The sequence below is a fragment of the Pseudopodoces humilis genome, chromosome 3 (assembly GCF_049639895.1).
Source record: "Pseudopodoces humilis isolate 2021_Gansu_Grassland_sample_001 chromosome 3, ASM4963989v1, whole genome shotgun sequence".
NCBI classification, from domain to species: Eukaryota; Metazoa; Chordata; class Aves; order Passeriformes; family Paridae; genus Pseudopodoces; species Pseudopodoces humilis.
Window position 1 is genome coordinate 16,439,765 of NC_142202.1, and position 23,464 is coordinate 16,463,228.

Sequence of the window (23,464 nt, forward strand, 5' to 3'; positions counted from 1 at the left end):
AAGGCACTTTGAACAGCAGATAAACTAGGCAGTGTGACAAACTGCAGGGGATAACCCTAGAAGGGGACACAGGCTTTGAGGGGACAGGTGAGATTCCCACACCCCTGAGTTTCAGGAGGCTGCAGAGGTGTGCAGTTCTCTTCCTTAGCACTGGCTTCACAAACCACCAGGCAGGAATGTACCATTTCCCCAGGTGTGCAGCCTGAATCTTGGTTTGGCTGAAAAATGTAACCAAAAGCAGTCCACGCTAACACAGTCTCTCTCGAAATCCTGCAAACAAGATTGTGTGAGCTGGAAATAAACCTCTGCAGCTGTGCATGGCAGCAACTCTCTCCCCTTCCACAGCACACGATAATAGTATTATTGTAGGCAGTGTTTCACGGTCACAAGGGAATGAGCTAATTGCGGACACAGCTCTTGGAGAAGTAACTGCCTTGTGCTCTTTTTTCCTTTCTCTGGCTCATTCTTTCTTCTCCTGTGTGAGGCCTGAAGCATGATTTCTGAGAGATGAGGAGAAGAGTCCAGCGGAAGATCCCACACCACCTTCCAGCTGGACCAAAACACTTTTACAGAATCATAGAATGGTTAGGGTTGGAAGGGACCTCTGAAGACCACCAGTCCAACCCCCTGCCAAGGCAGGGTAACCTGGAGCAGGTGACGCAGGAACGTGTCCAGGCGGGGTTTGACTGTCTCCAGAGAGGGAGACTCCATGACCCCCCTGAGCAGCTGTTCCAGTGCTCTGCCAGCCTCAGAGCCAAATGTTGAGGAGTTGAGGTGGAACTTCTTGTGTTAAGAGTTTGCGGCCACTGCTCCACTTCCTGTCATGGGCACCATCGAAAAGTCTCAGCACTTTCAGGTATTTTTATGTATTAACGAGATTCCCTCTCAGTCTTGTCTTCTCCAGACTTAACAGGCCCAGCTCCCGCTGAGTTAAAACTCTCTCCTCATGAGGGAGATAACGCTGTTGAAAAACCATTATCGACCAAGCAACCAAGAAGCTCGGACAGGCTGCCCAGCGGCGGCTCCCGCAGACACTCACATCGCCGGGATTCCCAGGCTGCGGCAGCCCAGGCCCAGGAGCAGGCGGTGCCGCGGGGGGCAGGGACCAGCCGGCTTCTAGCCCCGTGCCCCGGTGCCTCCCGCGGCCCGGCAGCAGCGGGGCGGGGCGGGGCGGGGCGGGGCCGCGGGCGGGCCCGGAAGATCCGGGTCGGAGGGGACGGGAAGTCGGGACGTGGCCGCCGCAGCGGAGCAGGAGGCGGAGGGCGGGTGGGAGGCGGCGGAGGAGGATGGCGGCGGTGCTGAGCTCGGACCGGCTCGAGGTCTCGGTGGACGGGCTGACGCTGAGCCCCAACGCCGAGGTGCCGCCCTGCGAAGCGCGGCCGGCGCAGGGCGAGCCGGCGGTGGGGCGGGGCCGAGCGGGCCCCGGCACCCCGGGAGCGCCGGAGGCCGGCGGCGAGGCGGCGGAGGAGGCGGCGCTGAGCCTGGAGCGGCGCTGGGGCTTCGCGCTGGAGGAGCTCTACGGGCTGGCTCTGCGCTTCTTCAAAGGTGAGCCTGGCCGCCGGCCCGGCCCGCACTACCCCCCCCCCCGGAACGGGGCAGCCACCGGCACCGGGGAGCTCCGGGCGGCATCGCCCGCCGGGCTGGGCTGTGGGGCTCCGGCGGAGCCCCGGGGCCCCCGTGAGCCGCGGGGGGCGGCCCCGAGGGCTCGGTGTGCCGGGGCGAGCAGCGTGTCCCGGCGGCCCGCGGGGATGCGCCTTTCCTGGTGCCGGACGTGAGCCGGGGCGGGAGCGGCGGCTGCCCCGGGCCGCGGTGTGGCACTGCCGGGGGTGGCAGCACCCGGCCTACGGTCGGAGCGACAGAGCTCCATGCCGGTGGCACGGGAAGGGAAAGCTCGCAGACGTGGGCGAGGAGCGCTCGCCGTGAGCGGTGCCGCGCCTGCTGACAGCCCGGATCCTGGCGGGAGGTGCCGTGCCCTCTCCTCAGCGTGCCAGCTCCAGGGCTGGCTTGGCTGCTTCAGGACGAAAGGACACGGTCTTGAGCTGTGCCAGGGGAAGTTTAGGTTGGACATTACGAAGAATTTCTGCACAAGAAGAGTGATTGGCATGGGCTGCCCAGGGAGGTGGTGGAATCACCGTCCCTGGAGGCGTGTAAGGAAAGACTGGACGTGGCACTCAATGTCATGGTCTTGTTGACACGGTGGTGTTCGGTCGTAAGTTGGGCACGATGGTCTCAGAAGTCTTTTCCAGCCTAATTGATCTATGATTCTGTGTGCCGCCATGGCCCCAGCAGGTAGCTGTGAAATACCTGGGGTGTAGACCTGGAGTTTTTTTGCTGGGATCCCCTGTAGCCAGGTTTGCTTCTGTGGGAAGGTGGATGTGTCCTGCCACACTTGATTTCCTCCAAAGGGGGAGGGATTTGAGGGAAGAGCTGTGCTCACTACATAGAGCACATTTCAGCAATGTGTCACCCCTGTGGCTTTCAGGCAGACACTGCTTCAGGTGAAGCAGGGAGTCCAGCCTCATGCCTGCACTAGGGAAGACAAGCTCTGCACTTGGAAAGGTCAGTCTTGGGGCAATCAGTTGTTAGATGACCTCCCAGGGAGGCTGCCTCTTATAAGGGCAAGCCCTGCTGTCAGGTGGAAACACTGCTGGAAGGACAAAGTTGTCTTTCCTCACATTGGCTGACCTGCACCTGGTAGTTGTTAGGAGCATGGAATGCTCTAAGCAGTTTTCTTAAGCCCTGGTTTTTTGACTCTGTTCTGATGCCTTTCCACAAAGTAGTTATTTTGTTAGCATGCTAATATACAGAGGTGTTATTCTTTTAAACTGTAAAAAACATAAGAGATCATAAGATCATATTTTTTTTTTTCCCCTCCTGTATCAGAGGTTATCAGGTTGTGGAAGCATTGTACTTAATGTCTCTTTATTCTTTCTGTAAAATAAGTTGCTTTAAAGAGTCCTGGTTGTGTTTAATGGTGCAGGAAGAAATGTCTCTGCAGTAGCAAATTCCATCTGTTGGTCAACCATGGTCTTCTATCTTGGGTTGAATATTCTACAGGAACTTGTTTTTACAGTGTACAGTGAGTTTACAGTGTGAACTTGTGTTTGCAGAGCAAAAGTTACATGCTGTGAATGACTTTTATCTATATTGCTGCTATGTAGCAATAACCTGTATCTATTATATCACGTTTTAAAAGAATTTATGTTCTGGCTTTATCTGCTCTCTGATGGTGAAGTGTTACTGATGGTGAGGTGTTACTTGTGTGTAGGTTCCAGTTCCTTGCCTTGTGCTGTCTTAGCAATGTTTTTTTTTTTTTTGCTGTTTTTTTAAATTAAAATTTAATATCAGCATGTTTCAGCTTACTCCCGCTCCTTTTTTAGCCTTCTGCAATTTCTTGTAACTCATGGTTGTGCTCATAAGATGATAATTTTCCCCATTCAATTGTGTTGTCAGTCTTTCCAGTGAAAACCTTGTTTATCTGTCCTTGTGGCTGGAATAACTCGCACAAAGTCATTGCCCATCATTTCATCTGTAGATTTTTTCCTAAAAGTGACATAACACACAGATTTTTATTTATAGATCTGATAGGGAGCTACAGGAGCTTGTAATACTTGGGTTACTGATTCTGCCAGCTTGTTCTATATCTGCACAGCTCCAAAAATAAGTGGTCTTGTTTCCAAATTATTTTCATGCTGTCAGAACAACTGTGGGAGTGGGCACGCTTGGTTAGCAGCCCTGTGCATGCCAAGGAGCAAATAGGGATTCCTCCTCAAGAGGCAACACATATGTCTGAAGGGTGGCCCAAGTTAATAGGTCAGTGCTGAGACCTCATTTCTAACCATTCTTCTGAAAACTATGCTGATAGTTAAGCAGCTTTTTATCTGCTTCATTGTGCAGCCCCAGTTGTCTGTAACTCTTGGTGTACTTTTGTCCAAGAGAAGTTGAATCCGATCAAAATACTTCGAGTTTGCTTATTACAATGACTTCTAACACTTGCCAGTGGTGGCATATTGCAGGTAACAGAATTGCTCAGAGACAAGACCAGGTGAGAGCGTGTATAAACAGTGTGAAAAACATAACGGAAACTAGGCTAGGATAAAAAAGAGACTCAAAAGCTACTTTATTCTGTTTCTGATAAAAACAAATCTAAAGCAGATCTAAAATGCTTGACCCTGGGTCGCTTCAGCTGTCAGGCCTTAGGCTGTGCAGGAGATGGGCACTATCTTTTTTCTTTTTTTTTTGTTTAACATTCGTCATGGCTTGTGAAGAGCTTTTCAGAATAACAGAGGCATAGAAAATAGATGGTAACAGTGTTCCAGTCCATTTTTCTGTGGGAAACAAGAGCCTTCTTTCCCTTACGCACTCTTTCCCTTCCTGCTCTGTCAAGCAGCATTTTGGCTGCCATCAAGAAGTTGCTCCACTGTGCTAGATCCAGTGTACAGTGGAGAACAGTCATGTTACAATCATTGTATGCCTGTAATTGTGAGCCCTGGGGCATCTAGCACAGTAGAAGTGTTTCTGATGGCTTATTCTGCTTGCTGAGCTGGTAAGAGCTATGCCAGTGAAGATAACCTTTTTGAGTTCTGTCGTGAAGCAAGAGAGGGTGGCTTGCATAGCTCTGCCAGCAAATCTCTCCCAGGATCAGCCTGGCTTTGTTGTTTTCCACATCCTGTCATTGAAATACCATTGCACCCAACCTTCAATATATGACAGTCCCTGAAGTGTTCATGCACCGTCTAAAGTGATTTGCAGTGCAGCACATCTGAGCAGACAGTACACCAACCATATCATTTTGGTATCTAAAAGCTCTCCTGGAATGTTAAGGACTCTAATTTTCTTTGACTGCCCTAAGTTATTTCCTCTTATCCTAACAAGAATGCATCTTCGACCTCAGCAGAACATCGTTCTCAATTAATTGTTTGACCTCTTTTTGAGCACTAATTTGATGGTATGATTGTAATTCGTAACTTAAGTAGGCTCTTGTTGTCAAGAATATGAAAACCCCTATAATGTATCTACATTTGTGAAGTTGTGCTTTGATCATATTTAATTGGAAGGGCCTGTCAGTAATTCTTCTGTTGATGCAGGACACACTTTCAGGAGAGGAGGATTAGGAGTGTAAGAGTGAACTGGGCTCTGCAGGCAGCATTTCTCTCTTCTCAGTTTTGGTCTTACTCATTAAAATGTTGCAAATGAATAGAATTAACATATGTGACTTCTTTTGAAAGCTATGAGGTGAAAAATCACGCTTCACAAATTGTTTTCTAGCTGCTTCTAGATGGCTCAACTGAATGCTATCCCAGTGGAATTAGGTGTTTACAGTGGGTGCACTAGGTGAAGCTGGAGTGGAAGGTGCAGCATGGTGTGCTGTGTTTCTAAGGGGGAAAAATCTGAAGTTACAGAGGAGTAACAGTATCTTGCACAACACAATCTCTTAGGCATATTTCTTAAACTCCTTTGTGTCTAAATTTGGCCTTTATCAATTCATGTCAATAATACAGTGCCACACAGTGACATAAGTCCCTCACATTACTAGTTACAGCTTCATCTTTCTGTTGTGGTTGAAAACTGAGCATCTTCCTGGACTTGTTGGGTCAGGGATACCAGCGGTGTAGGGAAGGTTGTACAGTTGCTGTATTACTGCTGTGCACATGCTTTGGATTTTTCAGTGTGTTCCCTGGAGCTCTTTGATGTGCTTCCACTTCCCGACAGCTGTACGAGGTGTGGGTAATGCCTGCTCAAATGGCGCGTTCATGGCTGCTTGGATACATTTGGCACTTCTACTTGTCTAGACACACTAATGCTCTTTTTGGCATATTTGACTCTGCAGATGAATTCAGGTCCTCTGGTTCAGTTAAGCACCAACAATTCCTGATCTTTGGGGTGATTGTACAGTGTGGTTTATGCTGTAGAGTTCAGCTGCAAAATAGTTAGTATGAAACTTACCTTCACTGTCTGACTGGCTACAAGTGTTTTTCTGATAATTTGCTTCTAAACTACATTTTCTACAGGTCACTGAAAGCTTGTCTTGTATTTTTCTCCTCTGTCTTTCCCCTCTTTTATTTAGCTTGTTTGTTGTTCTTCCCTTGGGTCACCATTCTTTGTAAATGCAGATTTTGGCTTTTCTCAGTAATTAGGGCATGAGGTCTGACTTCTCCGGTTCTGTGGAAATGCAGATGTGCTGTGCACAATTGCATGGGAAATTGAGGTTTTTTTCACTTTAACTCTCTTCAGGAATGAGTTCAAATACCGATGATGTTATCTGGCTTAGTTTGCAGTTTTAGTACAGCAAATAGCTGTGTGCTTTGTCAGACAGATGTAGGTACACAAGCTGCGAAAACTAAACAGTGCTATAGGGACCCCCTAGAGAATCATACTTTGCTCAGAAGCCTGTAAAAAGTTCAGTGCGGTACCTTTGTCAATTGACTTGCTTTGTAGCACGATGCCCCAGGATATGAAGTACTATTGCAAAGTACATGCTGTTTATTGAGGCTAATGGAAGTTCTTGTTAGCTAATAAGTAAATTCTGAGTTGAGTATGAAGTGTGAAGAGTTGAGGAAAAGCCAAAGGGCTCTATGGAAGGCCTGAGAGCAGGAGTTGAAAACTTACCAGAATGCGGTTATTTCATGCCTTAAGGGTCACAAACTCGGGGTGGGAAGGGACTGCTGGGCATTGTCAGGTTTAGCCCTCCTTTTCAGTTCAGGCTTCATGGCACTGTCTCTGTTTGGGTTTTGAACATTTTCAGTCATAGCGACTTAAAACCTTCTCGGGGCAACCTGTTCCAGTGCTCAATCAGTCTCAGTTTATAAAACAAAACAGCATAAAAAACAGAAAAACCCCACCAACTTCAAGCAAACAAACAAAATAAAATCCCATAAAAATGCTTAAGTGGCATTTCCTATACTTTAGTTTGTGTCAGCTGCCTCCTTTCATTGTGTACACTGATTCAGTTTTTACATCCTCCCGGTTTTCTACCCCACCAGATATTTTTGGAAGTAGATATTTCTGTGGAGAAAGGCTTCTGTTTTTGAAGCTGGCAGCTGTATTTGCTGTAAAGGTTGTGTGACACTGGGACAAGAGCAAATACTTGAAATTCTGCAAGAGTGATGTGGACTTCTAAGAATGGATGATAAGTAATTAAATATTTGCCTTCCTAATCATTTGATTGTGGCTTTAAAACAAATTGCATGCATGTAGCGGTTCCTTGTGATGTTTCAGCTGAGTGAGTCCAGCAATGTAGTGAACTTTCTCTGTCAAAAATAAGAGTCTTGCTGCGACCTGCAAGCACTTTCCTGCTGGGATTGTTTCTGATTTCCAGAAGTCTGTGCTCTGAGTTTCTCAGTAAGCTGCAGTAGGGATATTTTCCTTCCCCTCTCGTTTTAAGATTCACTTCTTTTCCTGTTAATAACTGTTCATAAGTGTCAGCCAAGCAATTTTGCAGGATGTGTCAGCCTGAAATTTAGGTGTGGACTGTTCAGTTTGGGGCTGTAAACAACTTGCTCCGAAGGAGAACTGGGAATGACTGGCAGCTTTGTCTTCAGCTCCCAGTTACGTTGATAGCAGTGCAGTCATGGGAAGTGACTATCTTTTACCTCTGGAAGTAGCTTTCTCATTTCAGCTCTTCCAAAAGGAGATGGTGCTTGTTTATTTGTTTTCCTGTTCAAGAAAAATGTATTTTTCTTAATGAGCAGTGTAGTCACACAGAGCAATGCCTGTTTCTTTGATTTGTTTTGACAATTTAAATGTGTTGAGGTAAGTCCTAGCTGATTAATTCATATATCATTTTAAATCAATGCAAGTATCTTCTTACCAATAAAAGCATGGTGGGATCTAACTGGGCATGCTTCAGAAGATGTTCCTGTGGAGCCACTGGAACATGTTCAGGCTCATGTTGCCTTCTTATTGTCAGAGTTCACCGTATGTGTTTGTGCTGATGGAGTCAGCTGCAAGGCTTTTCATTGTGAGGGGCTATTCCAGCTGCCTTGGCCAGGGGCAGCAATTGTGTTCCCTCAAGGAAAACTCTCCTTGACTCTTAGTCTTTCCTCTCTGCAGTCTTTCTCCTTGCCTTCAACCTTGGTTGTTCTGCTTTCATCAATGTGAAAAGCATGAAAGGAGAGCAGTTTATAAAGTTAACATCACGTCTTTCTTTGTGGAAAATCCTTCCTGTGCACACTAGAGTAGACTTGGCAGACACATTTGAATTCAGTTAAGGTTTTTAAATATTTTGGAGATACAGATCCATATGGTGTGACGCTCAACAAATTAATGTAAATATTTATGTGATAATTGACTCACTAAGACAGGCTGTAGATAGTGGGATGCAAGGCACTCCACACTGAAGTCTTCATTAGCTGAAGTAGATGTGTTTCTTCTGGACAGATCTATATTTTATTTAAGTAGAACTGACTTAATTTGTCTAACCTTTTGTGACTTGACTTTTTCTCTCTTTTTTTTATTATTTTCTCTCTTTTTTAACCATGGTATGGTTATGCAACATCGTCATTCATATTTTGTGCTTAATTAATCACAACAGTGAAAATTTCTTTAATTTTTTTTTTCCCTACAGAAAAAGATGGCAAAGCCTTTCATCCAACATATGAAGAAAAGCTCAAACTTGTGGCACTGCACAAGCAGGTTCTGCTGGGACCCTATAACCCTGACACTTGCCCTGAAGTTGGATTCTTTGATGTGCTGGGGAATGATAGAAGGTAAAAGGGCTGGTACTTTTGTTGATCTTAACTCTGCTTTTCCAGTGAGAAGATAACATCATCCAATTTCTTTTTCAAGTATTTGTGTTATCTCAAGTGTCTGTGGCAGTGAAAAGTGGCCTCTTCAAATACGTATTAGAAGTGTGAGTCACAGTTCAATACAGGAACTAATAGAAGATTATTGGGTTGTTATTTTTTCCAAATCCACTAGAAGCTGCTCTGCTGCCAGTCCAGTTTCTCATAGCAGTTTAAGATGCATTAATGTGCAGAGCCATGTTTCATCCAAACTCCACACCGTGGTTACAGCAGGCCAAGCCTTTTGCCATTGGTAGAAGCATTCACCACAGCTTTTCCTAACACCAAAGATAATTTCTGAAGTCAGAAAATTAAAACCTGATGCATTCAAACTCTGAGTAAATCTTTTATGAGACCTGGGAAGTCTCAGGTATGTCTCTTCTGTTGCTTGCAGCTCAGGCTGCACTTCTCATGTTCCTTGTTTCTCTTTTTAGTGTTCTAGAGTGAAGGCAGTGTGTAACACAGCATTGGCTTCTCTGAGGTGGATCCAGTGCACTGCTTTTGCACAAAAGGATGCAGCTTTTCTTAGGAAGAACAAGGCTGTTTCTTTCAACTAACTCAAGTGCTGTAACCAATAGTTGCTGCCATGTTTGTTCATTCAGGAGAATGTATACTTTTTTTTTTCCACAAACTAGAGTGGAAGGAGGTTAAAAAATACTTCAGGTTCACTTGTAGCTGGGAAGTTTTTGGACATAGTTCAGAATTCAAAGTAGGGTTGATGTGATGTATGAAATTTCACGTAAGAGCTGAGTTATGTCTATTTTAAAGACAGAAGAAAAGAGAACATTGTGCAGGCAGAAGAGAACATTGTCTTTGGGACGAAGTTGTTGGTTCTCTGAAACTGCAAATGATAATGTTTGGTTCCTGGTCTTCCAACTTTTTTTCTTTGCTGGATTGTCAGTGCTCACTACTGGCTTGAAAAGAGTTGAGTCTGTTATTTCAGCTGAATTCTCTCTCTCAGGAAGGAATGGGCTGCCCTTGGAAACATGTCAAAGCAAAAAGCTATGACAGAATTTGTCAAGCTCCTACATAGGTGCTGCCACTTGTTCTCAACGTATGTCACTTCTCACAAGATAGAGAAAGAAGAGCAAGAAAAGAAAAGGTAACATTTGGGTGCTTTGGTGTTGGCATCTATGAGTGTAACTCTTGGCCTGTGGACAGTATCACAGCTAGCTTTGGTTGGAGTTGTCTTGCGAAGGGAAATACTTGAGATGTAGATGGCTGTGGTACCATTTGATCTCTTTAAGCCTTTTTACTTTGCCAGTAATGGGTGGTTGTTTAGGAGTTTTAAAAATTTTGCTGATACTGTCATCTGCTTAAGAAGAAATGCTTCACAAAATGTCTGTCCCGATATGTCTGTGGACTAAATATACAGAGAATATTAAATTCAGTTTTAAACTGCTCTTCTAATACGGGTTAGCAGCTTGACAAAGGCTGTCCTATTATTGCTTCCAGGTGTGATTATTAAGCCATAGTATCCACATCATTATTGAACATGTGTGAAAGCTTGAAAGATGTGTTTAAAGCTTCCAGGCAATTTTTTCTGCTATACAGGTAGCATAGTAACAGGTTAGCATGAATATCAAATTGTAACACAGAATTTACCTGTGTCATGCTGCTGAGTGCCATCAAACTCTGCAGTAATGTGGATTTTTCGTGTGTCCAGTAAGACACTTCTCCAGGCCAATTTAAGTGTGAGGAGATGATACCAGTCACAAAACCTCACTGGGTGGGCAAAAGGCAGGTTACTGCATGTTGAGAATAACTCATCCTAGGATTTTAGGAATGCTGAAATGGCTTATTGAGTGGATTTTGCAGAAGAGAAGAGGAAGAGCGAAGGCGGCGTGAAGAGGAGGAGCGGGAGCGGTTACAAAAGGAAGAAGAAAAACGTAGGCGAGAAGAAGAGGAAAGACTGAGAAGGGAAGAAGAGGAGAGGAGGAGAATAGAGGAGGAGCAACTTCGGATGGAACAACAGAAGTGAGTAGCGGAAACAAGCAGCCCTTAAAAGAAAATAACTGCCTTGCATTTGAGACAATTGTATACTTGGAATATACAGTTCTAATTATATTTCATTGTTCCCATCACATCCAGATGCTGAAAACACAGATCTGGCTTTGCACATGTAATATTTAAGAGAATAGTAAAGCTGTTCCACATCAGTCAGCAACTATTTTCCACCATAAAAATGTCTTTTCAGGGGGTGTCTCTGAAGTAGATCCTGTCCTTGCTATGTAGTGGTTTTGAGAAGGGAGCAAATAATTAAACCACAAGTTTTGCTGCTTCCTTAACATGGTAAGAGCCAGAGGAGTGTAAGAGACAGACATAAATTTATGTATCCAATAAAAAGTGTTGCACAGTGCTAAGTAACAAGAAGTGTGGTATGCCTTGAAGTTCAGGGGGATTTTCACATGAATGGGAGTTGTGTATTAAGTGGTCATAGCAGGTTACAGAGATAAAAGAGTTCAGACAGAAAAGGAATGTGGATACCAAGTGTATCCAAACTGGTCATAGTTTGCTGAGAAGCACTAAATCTTGCTCTTTGGGATATTAGACCAGTGTAAAATGGTGCTTTAGAATGTGATTTTTGGGGATGGAAGAAGAGTGAGAAGGAAAGAATTTTTCTTGCAATTGTGTGATACTTCTTCCTTCCTCTGAAACATTGATAGCTGGTCACTGATGGAGGTAACGTGAGACAGGTCCTGGATCTATCTTGTCATTTAGCCATAGAATTTCTGTTAGTTCTTTGGAGAGGGGAGAAAAACAGCCTGTGCATATGTAACCCATGTGTTCCCCCTGAAGTTTCAGCAGTTGAGTTTACTGGAGATGCAGATGCCCCATCTGGCAGCATTTTGTTGTTGTTGTCATTCCTGAATTAGGCCCCCGTCAGTCATGTTTTTCATATTTGTTTGCATACAGACCAGGAAAACTAAGATAGTTACGTGGTGTGTTTTTCTTAGATTCACTAAAAAGCATTGGTGTGCTGTGCCAGAGCAGGTTTGTTCCTACCAATGTTTATAGAGGATCTGCTGGAAGGATGGTTTCTGGAAAAAGCATATGTGGGTTTTTTCCTTAGCTTGTTTGAGAAGTTTAGTCATGTGGGTTTTGTGTAGCACTACCTCTTTATCAGACTACAGATTAAGAATTATGTAAGAGCTCTTGTTGTTTTAACATTTGATGCTTTCAAACACTGGGTAGAAAGTGTTGCTCCCTTCTTTATGTTCTCAGCATATTTTTAGGCAAGACTCACGTCTGCTTTAGTTCTGGGTTCCGGTCCGTTACATAGATTAATTTTAATTGGGCTTTGCAGAATGGAATGAAGTGATTTCAGTGGCCTCAAAGCCAGTTAAATGCAGGGATTCCCCAGTGCCCTGAGCTGTTGGTAAGGCCGTGCTGTGCTCCCCATGGCAGGCAGCAGATCATGGCGGCGCTGAACTCGCAGACGGCCGTGCAGTTCCAGCAGTACGCGGCCCAGCAGTATCCCGGCAACTACGAGCAGCAGCAGATCCTCATCCGGCAGCTCCAGGAGCAGCACTACCAGCAGTACATGCAGCAGCTCTACCAGGTCCAGCTTGCACAGCAGCAGGTATGGCTGGGAAACCTGGGCTTCGTGTCCCAGGCTGTCACTGAGGAACGCTGGCTTCGTGTCCCAGGCTGTCACTGGGACGCATTAACTCGTCTGCTGTTCTCTCCTTGAAAAGATAATTGCTGCAGGGAGAGCTACCATGCTAGTGACTAATGCTGCTTGAAATTAAAACACCAAAGCCCCTTTATTTATTTCGTCTTTCAGAGTAGTCTTCTGAAGCAGCTGTTAATTAAGAAAACACTAAGCAATTTTTACTAATGACTTGGTTCAATATTATTGGAGACGAAATGTGAACCGCTCTGCTGCAGCATTGGTGGTGTGTGTGTGTGTGTGTAATTTAATGACATACCAGTGTATCTGAGCATGAACAGACCTCTTCAGGTGACTCTCCTGGAGATCTGTGCTGAGCAGCAGGCTGTGGTCAGCCCTGTGTTTCTAGCTGAGCATGCATATGCAGCACTGTAGCATCGCTGCTGGGTTGGAAGTTGCTTCTGCTTTCCAGCCTGAGCACTGCTGACTTCTCTCTCCTTTTGCACCTATTGCCTGACTTCATCAGGTAATAATACCTGCTGAAGTTGCTTGCCTGCAATAAGCTGCTCATGATTTGGGTAGGAGGACACACTGTAGCTGCCAGCCTGAGGTCTGTTCTTGAGCTAAAAACCTAAAGTTCATTTACTAATTTCCTGTTAAGTCATTTGTATTTTGTGGAGGCTGATGCCCTCAGTTAAAGCAATGTCCAAGGAAGGGAGCCATGTGAACATCAAGAAGTTCAACAAGGCCCCTGCAGTGGGTCAAGTCAGGGTGCTCCCCAGTATCAAAACAGTCTTGGGGGGTGAAAGGGTTGAGAGCTGTCCTGCAGAGCTGTTTCTTTCTGGTGAGAGAAACATTGGGTAAGAGCTGGCAATGCACTTCTGCAGCTCAGGAAGTCAGTTGTATCCTGGGATGTAGGAAAAAAGTGTGGCCAGAAGATTGAGGGAGAGAAGTGATTCTCCCCCTCTGCTCTGGTCTCATGACACCCCACCTGCAGTGCTGCATCCAGCTCTGAGTCCCCAGCATAAGAAAGATGTGAACCTGTTGTAGCGAGTCCAGAGGCCACAAAGATGCTCAGAGGGCTGAAGCACCTCTGCTATGGAGACAGGCTGAGAGAGCTGGGGCTGTGCAGCCTGGAGAAGAGAAGGCTCTGGGGAAACCTCACTGCAGCCTTTCAGTACCTAAAGGGTATTTATAAAAAACACAAAGAAAGACCTTTTTACCAGGGCCTGTAGTGACAGTACAAGGGGCAAAGGTTTTCATCAGTGAGAGTGCAGGTCTAGATTGAACATAAGGGAGACTCTTTTTTTTACAGAGAGGGTGATTAGACACTAACACAGATTGCCCAGAGAAACTGTGGAAACCCCAACCCAAAAAGTGTTCATGGACATGTTTGATGGAGCTCTGAGCAGCCTGGTCTAGTGGAAGGTGTCTGTTCCCATGGCAGGGGTGTGGAGCTAGATGGTCTTTATAGCTCCCTTCTAAGCCAAAGCATGTCTGGGTGGAGCTAAAGTGGTGTAGGAAAGAGACTTTCTGCCCTGTTATAATTACTCTTTGGACTTCCCTCATGTAGCTTCTGTAACAGTTCTGAGGAATGCTTTGCTTGGATGCCTGTGAGTCAGCTGCACCGGGGTCTGTTAGTGCACTTAGAAAGTGCTGTTCTGCTGGTCTGCAGAAGCTGCTGGTCAGCTTCTGGTGCAATTAATCTTGGAAAGGCTGTGTGCAATAGTTCGGTAGAAAAGTTCACACCACCTTTCTCTCAGTGCACAAAACTGCTGTAGTAGATAGTGAAATCTGGACAGCACCTGTGCAATTGCTTAAATTTGAAATCTTAACTGATGCTTTTCTATATTGTCTTCATATTCCTGCAGGATACTTATATTCCATTTGCTCATCAAAATCTTGTGATTATTAGGTTATCCTTTAAAGTGGCACTGTCACTTACATCTTTTCCCTGTCCCAACAAAAAAGCCTCTGTTGTTTCTCTGTCCCTCTGATAATGAGGGACAGGGAGGTTGCTTAAGAGAGTTCTCTGTTTAACTCATAAATTGGCAAGTAGCTAATAGACTTTCAATACTCAGCTCTTTTTAGACCTGGATGCGCTCAGGCTGGATGGAGCCCTTCCAGCCAGCAAAAAAAAAACAACCCCAGCAAACAAGCCACACTTCTAACTTTGATAGTTTTTCATTCCTATAACATTTCTTCCATAGTGAAGCGCAAGAGTTTGTGTGTACTGTAATTAATTTGAAAGTTGGAAGTTGATTTTTTTTTTTTGTTTGTATCCACCAGCCTGTAACCAAGTGACTTCACATCCCTAAGGGCTGAGTAGATGTAACTGGTTATTGTGTGGTGCTTCTGGTCTTTTGGGTCAAGCCCCCTTGTAGGGTGAAGGGGGAGGTTTTTTCTTTAAATTGTCTTTATACCTTCTGCTGGAAAGTGTAAAACTGGCATCTTGTGAGGGTTTGGTTGTACTTGACTTAGTCAATTCCTGTTGTTTTAGGCAGCCTTACAGAAGCAGCAGGATGCAGTGGTGGCAGCGACAGGGACACCCCTAACTACTGCATCGAAGGTGAACACTCCTGCCCCAGGGGACACCCCATCCATTAATGGGCAGGCCAGTGCACATGCAGACAGCCCTGAAAAAGAGTTGGATCCAGAGGTTTTGGAAGAAGCATTGGAGAATGGACCAAAAGGTGGGACTAGCTGAATTTCTTAATTAAAAATAAATAGCAAAAGCTTTTCTTAGGATTCAGGTGTCCTAAGTAGGGTTACTGTGGTTCTTTGTTTGGCTTCATTTGCCTATGGAAAAGCTAGGTTTGATTCCTGGGACTGCTGTCTCTAATGGGAGGATAATACTGCATAGGCAAAGCTCAGCTTTAGAAGTGGGGGTGAAAGAGGAAGCAGCAAAAGCATTTCAGCAAAGCTGATGGGATCCAGAACCTCCTGTCACTCTAAACTTGAAGGAAAGGAACGCTCCAAAAGTCCTAGCACAAAGCTGTTCTGGGCAGAAATATGCTCAGTTTTATTTGAACTGGGTCAGAGCTGTTTAAAGACCCTTCCATTGAAGGGTTCTGTGCAATATAAACCTTTCACCTGTAGCAGTACGTTTGCCTTCTGAGGCTTTTCAAGATAAGCACTGTTGGTCTAAATGTGGTAGATGGGTGAACTGGTAGCATTTAGTAGTCTTATAACTAAATTTGCACTGGTTCATACTTCTTTTCAGAGATGAAACTTGCTTCTTCAGTTAAAAAAAAAAATATTGGTAGCAACTATGATGCTTGGGGCCCTCAAGTGCTTCAAAGCCCACTTAAGTATGCAGCATAGATAACTGGAACAAAGCCTAACTGGAGTATTTCCTCCCCTCTCTCCAGATTCTGTCCCAGTGATCGCTGCCCCATCCATGTGGACACGACCCCAGATAAAAGACTTCAAGGAAAAGATCCGTCAGGACGCAGACTCTGTGATCACAGTGGGCCGAGGAGAAGTGGTTACAGTCAGAGTACCAACTCATGAAGAGGGGTCTTACCTCTTTTGGGAGTTTGCTACAGACAATTATGACATTGGTTTTGGGGTGTATTTTGAATGGACAGACTCCCCTAATACTGCAGTCAGTGTGCATGTCAGCGAGTCCAGTGATGATGAGGAGGAAGAGGAAGGTAAGCACGCTTATGTATGTAAACTGCAGAGTTTGCAGAGGGAAACCCCCAGTGATGGTCTTGTGTAATCTCCTGCTTTCCCTGGCTTCCATCTGGCTGGAGTCATGCTTTCAGTTTTGAATAGAAACTGCAGTTCTGAAAGTAACTTCAGTCCCCTCCTTGGATCACAGACAGGTTAATGCTGGGGAAATACTTTTCCCAAGTCAGCTATTCAGTAAACTAAACTGATACCCATGCTGTAACAGAGTGCAGTGCATCTCTACTCTGAAACTTTAGGAAAAATCCTGTCCTGCTGTTCAAGAGGTGTTTCTAGGGAGGAAGTTTCCTAGAGGCTGCAGCAAAACCGCTTCAGAGTGCAAGTCCTGATGGTGGCTGAGACACAGGTCACAGCCTTTGCCTGTGGAGGAGTCTAGCATACAATCACAAAAATGTTTTGAAATGAGCATATGATTTGCTTGGAAGGAGCTGCTCTGACCTAGGAAGCAGTGGCTTTCTGGGTCATTTCACTACCAAGTAGTCTGTGCTAGTCAGTATGTCACATCAGTGGTGCCAGTGGTGGGTGATTTTCTTACTGAAAACTAGAGCTTGGCATCTCCACAAAGTGACCTGGCTGTGCTGGGGAGATGGCTGTGGTGAGTTTCAATATCAAACTGTAAAAGTCATGATAAAGTGAGCATGCTTGCTGTTCCTCCTGCTTCTGAGTGCTTCAGCCCCAGACTTGGTATGAATCCCTGTGACTCCTCATTCCTAAAGTAACAAAGAGGGCCTTGTCCCCTAGAGATTAGTCTGACTTTCTCTTATAAAGCATCCACCCATGTTCACTGACAACCCTTTTTTTTTCCCTTGCAGAAAATACTAGCAGTGAAGAAAAAGCCAAAAAGAATGCCAACAAGCCTCAGCTAGATGAAATAGTGCCTGTGTACAGACGAGACTGTCACGAAGAAGTGTATGCTGGCAGCCACCAGTACCCAGGGAGAGGAGTTTATCTTCTTAAATTTGACAACTCTTACTCTCTATGGAGGTCAAAAACAGTTTACTACAGAGTTTATTATACTAGATAAAGGTGTGGCTGTGTCTGGGGCTGGGCTGTGCAGAAGATGTCATTTTATTTGGAATTTTCTTCAAGCATAATGGATCCTTTTGAGTCTGTGTTTCATCCTGTCTGTATCTGTATGGTTTGTGTGAACTTTTAACAAGTAGACACTGGGATCTTCCTGCTCCATGACACTAATGCATATTGCATTGGGCTTTACACAGGATCTCCCTAACCTTTTTGGGGATTGGAGTCGTTGTCTCCAGTGCTGAGGTCACATCAATTGCAGTTGTTAAAGCCTCATGAAAACGGGGAGGGAGTTGCTGGCTCACTGGCTGGGTGATCTGATGTTTCCAGGTCTGGATGCCTTGAATAACTTGTTGATGGTTAATTTAAAGGTCCCATCAGTAACTGGTAGATTTGGATGCAGTTTGCTGTGTAGCAAGTTTATCTTAACTGTAATTGAATGTCAGTTTTTTTACACCATTAAAACTTGAAACTTTTAAGTTTATGCAGTTTAGAAACAAGTTGTCTCACTTCTGTCCTCATCAAAGAAGAAATATTCAGTTCCTTGAACCAGTGTAGTGTGTAAGATAAGGATGAACAACTTCCTGAAAGTACAGCAAATAACCTCTTCTGAAGGCATAAGTTGAATGATATTTAAAAGTATGTGTAACAAGAAGAACCTTAATCTCTGCCCCACTGCTAACCCTAGAATAAAAGTCATATTTTGATTCAATTTGCTTTGAACAGGACACAGACTACTCCTGAGTTTAATGGGGTTTTTAATGGGGTGACAAAAAAAAAAAAAGGCTACAAACTTGAAACCAGTTTTGTAAGACCTGAATAGGCATGTTGTGTGTCTGGGGAGCAGTCAGTCACTTTGACTGATAGAGTATAGGAGTTAATGTTGCACTAATGATGGAAATCACTGCCACTCCATTTTAGTCTGAACTGGTGATAGTGGGGTGCATACTTTCTGCTTTAATTTGTAACTGTGGGCAGAAAGGCCAGGCACACACGCAGATACTTAACGTAGCTTTAATCTCAATTTCAGATGGTTTGGTTGGGGCATTTTGTATTTCGTGTAGTGAAGAAACAGTGCAGGTGTCTCCTTGGCTTGAGGCTGCAGTAAGAATCCGCTCCCCCCTGAGCCCAGGGGTGACATGTTGCAATAATGACTTGTGCAAGTTCTCTCTGCATGGGTGATGCACCTTGTTATTGAAAGGAAATGGTTGCTTTGGGTCTCAGACCAGCTCTTGCAGTCAGGCTTCCTTTGATCAGCTGCAGCATGTGCAGTTCCACGGCAAATGATGTTGAGTTGGCAGGGTTTGTTTGAACGGTCAGTTTGTACATACATGATACTTTACTTTTCTCATACCAACCATGGAGATACTTCTCCTAGAGTGCTTAACTTGTCATCTTGCTTTTTGGGTCAGCAACACCATACCAGCTTACAGCTAGTTAGTGCTGCTTTATCCAAAAACACTGTACAATGTTCTGCTCTTGTGTACATACAGTATATAAACCATGAATTTAGAAAGTACCTTGCTTTTAAAGAAAACTGTATTTAATGTAAGAAAAAAAGAAAAACAACAAAAAAACTTTTAAAAAGGCAGGCACTAATATATTTCTTCTAGTCTTCAAGTTACTTTTTTTTTTTTTGTCCATACAAAAATGTTACAACTTTTTCCTCTAAGAATATCTGTTCTTGGGAGCGGTGTTTGTTGCTTTAAATGGCAGCACTTACTGTCATGTGTTGGATGCTACAACTTCTACGTTTTCAGACTTTTTTTTTTTATTGCCTCTGGCTGTTGATAGTACAGTACAAGTGCGATTTCAAGATACCTTGAGATAGTATTTAATCCTAATTAAAATACATTTATCTGTAATGCTGTTGGCTTTTTATTAACTTGGCATTGCTGTGTATGGCTCTTGAGCTAAGATGAGCTTGTCATCTTCTCTCTTATGGTCAGAGGTTCAGCACCATGCTCACACTGTGATCAAAGGCTCTGCCCAGGAATGTCACTGGCTCGCTGGGTGGCTCGATCTGTCAGTACTGGGAGAGCCCAGCTTCAACTGCATCGTCTCTCTAGGTTTTGAGTGGGTATCAGAAGGGGTTGGATGTGGGAAACTAAAGCTGTAAACTCTCTCCTCCAAGAGAGTCTTGAAATCCCTCACCCGGAGGGCAAGAGACAGGACCATGGTTTAGACTGAACACAAGAAAAGCAAGGATCTAGAGGTGAAAAGGCAAGTTATGCTGAAGTTTGTCAGTCACTTTTTACTGCTTAGCTGCTGGTGGTAAGCAGCTTATGCTGGAGCTGAGTCAAGGATGTGCACGAGTTTGGTCCCAGAGTTCAGCTGGGGAGCAGAATTCTCTTCAGAGGGAACGAAGCAATGCTGTGCTACAAGAAGGAAGATGCTGAGAAGTTCAATGTACCATATCTGGGTATGCTACCAGCTAATTTCACATGAAACATGAAAGTGCATTGAAAACCAAAGTAATTACAGCAGCAAGCCTGCCCCAGTTGAACCTATTACACCTGTCTCATTTTTCCCCAGTTAAGTGTCTGTGCTGCTCCTCATAGCTCACTTAAGGCAGCTCTCTTCCACATGAGAGTTATTATAAACGCTGTGGAATGAACAGAGTCATGGCAGTGACTCCAGGTGACACGACATCAACAGCTTGACAAAGCTCACTTCTGAATACAGTGGTCCTTTGAGAAGAGCTAGATCATCCCAGGGAAAAGCCATTGTTAGAGCAGGTTCTTCAAGACATTTTCATGGGAGATAGCAAGGCATGGTCTTCCTTGGCTCTGCTATCCCAGAAGGATAAGCAGTATGCTCAAAACAACTTGCTAATTAAGCCACTTTGTCTGCTCTGTGAAATTGTCCTTGTCTATCCCCTTTGCTGGCCTTCCCACCCCTTGGCTTTTGGCACTCTCAGCCTCCTACTTTGCTTTGTCAGTCACAGCTGAGAGGCTGTGATTAAGAGCAGCTGGATGCACCCTTTGAGGTAACTGTAGTGGGCAGCATCATCAGAGTCGGGGGTCTGCTGTCCAAGGGACAAATTTTAGGGCTGGGTCACTGCTTTATTTGCTGTAGAGATGCGCAAGTCGCTGTGCTAAGGTTGGGCCCGTGCTCTGTGGCAGCAGCCTTGGGCTCTGGTGTGCTCAGCTTGCACTCATGGCTGGGTTCAGAGGGCAGGTTACAAATGTCAGCTACGTGCTTTTGGGTCCATTGCTTTAAAAAATAAAACTTCCAAACTTCCCTGTACTGGAAGATTCAACAAAGCATGAAATGCCATCCCAAATCTTTCCCCAAATACTGCTCATCTGAGGCCTGCCCTTCGGACATCAAAAGTGTTACTAAAACATCAGACTGGCTTAAAGAAATATATTAAACTGCATGGACTAGTATAGATACAGATATGGCCATGCAGTATAGATATTTCATCTGCAAAGTTATCATCTGATATCCTAAAAATATGAAACTTGCAAGGAATGAGGAAAAACAAGGCAGCACTGATTATCTATAATAAATTCTTCTCCCAGCCCTTGTTATTTTCATCTTGTGCCCTCTCCATCATGAAGCTGGTGAGAAACCTGCTCCTTTTAATCAGGGGGTCAGTTTCAGTCAGGGGCATGACTCAGTGGTGGTCAGATTTGATGGGGTAATTTCTTATTTCAGCCTCCACTTCTCTGGAGTTTAGTGTTTTCGTTGGTGCTGGACTTCAACTTCCATGCATGTTTGTTTTAAGGAAGCAGCTGCTGGGTGATGGTCGGTGCTCTCACCGGACCTGGCAGCTGCTCTGTGCTGAGGCTCAGGAAGGAGGATTCATGTTTTCTCCCAGTGCATTTCAGTAAAATTTCAGCCCTTGGCTGTGCTCCCCTGATGGAGGAGCAGGTCTGAGTGGAAAAAGCCGATTCCCTTGGCCTGGACAGTTCACCACTCCCATTCCCCAGGGAGGTTTGAGCTGCTGTGCCGCCCCTCCAGGCCTGCTTGCAGCTCCTCTCCTGCTGTGGCTGCATCCCTGGCGTGGCAGGAATGTCCTGGGGAAGCACATCCAGGGCTGCTGGCACCCTGTCTGCCCAGGAATGCTCAAGCACAGGCTCTCCCCCTGTGCTCTGGATGACCCGTGGGCAGGAGAGCGGCCACTGCTTACCGAGCAGAACAAATGCTTGGCCCTCTGCCACCACCATTAGTGAAATACCTGCACAGCCATTAAGCCAGGGCATGGGATGCCTGGGACAGCCTTTAGGGCATGTGGGAACAGGCTCTGCCGTAGGGACTGAGGGGCAGCTCTGCCCACAGAGCCTGGGGGAGCCCAGCACAACCCTCTGCTGCCCCAGACCTGGCCAGGGCCCCTCTGGCTGTGACTGTTCCTGACTGTGACTGAACCTGGGATGGCCATGGCCTTCAGACCCTTCCTGTGCCACGTGAGCAGTCAGCTGTGACCCAGCTGTGACCCAGGTGTCCTTTCTAGACCTGCCTGGATGGACACTGAAGGGGTCTCCTTCCTCATATAACCCACTCCAGGTCTTTCTGCCCATTGCAGCAGTTTGCATTGGAGGGTTGCAATTCTCAAATCCCGTCTCTCAGGCTGTGTCAAACCAGATCACAGAGTGAGTGTCAGAGCACCTAGCAGAGTTTTGCTTGATACTTGTTGAATTTGGCTCTGGCTTGAAGAGAAGAGAGGTTTTTAATATCCAAAAGAAAATAAAGTGACACTAAAGCTTGGAGTACTTCTTGCCCAGGGGGAAGTGACTTCATGCAGGCCTGGTGATGAGAAGAACAAGGCAAGAAGCAAAATCAGCTGCTCCCAGGGCTGGGCTTTGCCCTGGCACAGCAGAGCTCCAGGAACATCCCAGCACAGAAACCACCCCTGCCCCAGCCAGCTACACCCCACAGCTATCCGCTGTGGCCTGGTGTGTCCCTGAGTGGGGACCCACAATCCTGCACCAACCCAAGGCAGGGCAAACTGGGTGATGTGGGATTGAGGAGAAGCGCCATCCTTTTGCAGGCAGCCATCTGCAGCTGGAGATAAAGCTGTGCTGAGTATGTCTGTGCAGGTTGCTCAACCTGCTGGGTGATTTTCCCCTGGATGAATAATTCTGTTTTCCTAGAGCCCATCAACAATATTTTTCCTTGGCAAATGCTCTTCCTGGGATTCTTGTGCCAAAACTAATTTTTACAGGTAGACTTTGGTAACCAGCCCGTGGGTACTGGATAAACAGGGGCTGGGGGGGAGCTCCCCCTCACAGCGAAAGGGACCCCACAAAGAGCCACTTTCTGCTCCCCTGGAGACAACCCAGGGGAGGTGGGCTGGGTTTCCCTTCCAGCCTCGCTGGTGGAACTTGCAGTGGCCACAAAGCAGATGAAAACCATGGAAGAGCAGGGAGCCACTGGCATGCCCAGCCATGCAGGGCTGGCTGGCCTGGTGGGTGTCACAGCTGCTGGAGGATCCCCTTCCCTAGTGCCAAGGGAAGAGCAAAGACTAAAAACAGTGGGAAAAAAGAAATATCCTAAGGCTCCAGGTGTTAGTTTCCTGCATTTCTGTGTTTTTGAGGAATAGTGCGTGACTTGTTGCTGTGGGAGAGCTGGGGCTTGCTCCCACCATGATGCATGCTTTGGAGCCAAAGGGACAATTCCTGATGATGCCACCTTGTTCTCAATGCCCTCATGCCCCCCAGGGCTCACAAAAAGCCCCAAAATCACCATCTCCACTCAGACTCAGCTAGCATGAGGGTCACAGGAGATCAGGGCATCATGCATGCAGGAAGTGGGAGGTGAAGGGAAACACCCATAGCACTGGGAATGATGTAGAAAACCAGAGCCACCAAAGTGGTGTTGCACAGAGGAGCTTCTTTGCCCAGCCACAGGAGAATTTCTTTCAGCCAGGCTTGGAAAAATCCTGATCCTGGCTTCAACCCCACAGTTGTTTTTAAGGCAAGGAGCTGCAGCCGGGTTCCTGCTGGGCCTACATCCTCTTCATTTCCCTGCTGCTGTTGGCAGCACAAAGTCCCAAACAAACTCTCACAGGCAGGCTGGGTGCCAGCCAGGGCTGTGGATACGCACACATTTCCAGTGACACACATGGATAACGTGACTAAAACATCCCCACAGCTCCACAGAGGGCTTGCCCACCTCACTCCACCCTGGGCAGACACAGAGGAGCACCCAGGCTTTCCAGCCTGCTGTTTGATCATCTCAGCACCACAATTTGGCACCAGAACACAAGATCAGCCACATCTGGCACTGGGAGCAGGGTTTGAGTCAACACCAATATTTGAAGATGTGTGTAAATGCAGTTAGAAAAGAAACCCAAAACCAAAGTACCCTAAACCAGCTACTGACCTGGCTGGCATGAAACAGTCCC

At 45.8% G+C, this 23,464-nt stretch overlaps 1 protein-coding gene across 1 annotated transcript; it reads left to right on the forward strand.

The window, feature by feature from the left end:
- Positions 1 to 1,286: 1,286 nt before the first annotated feature.
- On the forward strand, positions 1,287 to 17,824 carry ACBD3 (acyl-CoA binding domain containing 3). Its single transcript, XM_014252964.2, has 8 exons — positions 1,287 to 1,545; positions 8,567 to 8,708; positions 9,745 to 9,885; positions 10,602 to 10,760; positions 12,192 to 12,366; positions 14,897 to 15,089; positions 15,768 to 16,052; positions 16,902 to 17,824. The coding sequence occupies exons 1-8, from the start codon at positions 1,287 to 1,289 to the stop codon at positions 17,111 to 17,113; spliced, it is 1,566 nt and encodes a 521-aa protein (XP_014108439.2). The 3' UTR covers positions 17,114 to 17,824.
- Positions 17,825 to 23,464: the final 5,640 nt, after the last annotated feature.

What these genes read in the sequence shown, in the direction of transcription:
- ACBD3 (XM_014252964.2), top strand. Translation starts at nt 1,287, where the DNA reads ATGGCGGCGGTGCTGAGCTCGGACCGGCTCGAGGTCTCGGTGGACGGG. An exon ending in GTGCTGGGGAATGATAGAAG is followed by an intron (nt 8,709 to 9,744) that starts GTAAAAGGGCTG and finishes TCTCTCTCTCAG; the next exon opens with GAAGGAATGGGCTGCCCTTG. An exon ending in ATTGGAGAATGGACCAAAAG is followed by an intron (nt 15,090 to 15,767) that starts GTGGGACTAGCT and finishes CCCTCTCTCCAG; the next exon opens with ATTCTGTCCCAGTGATCGCT.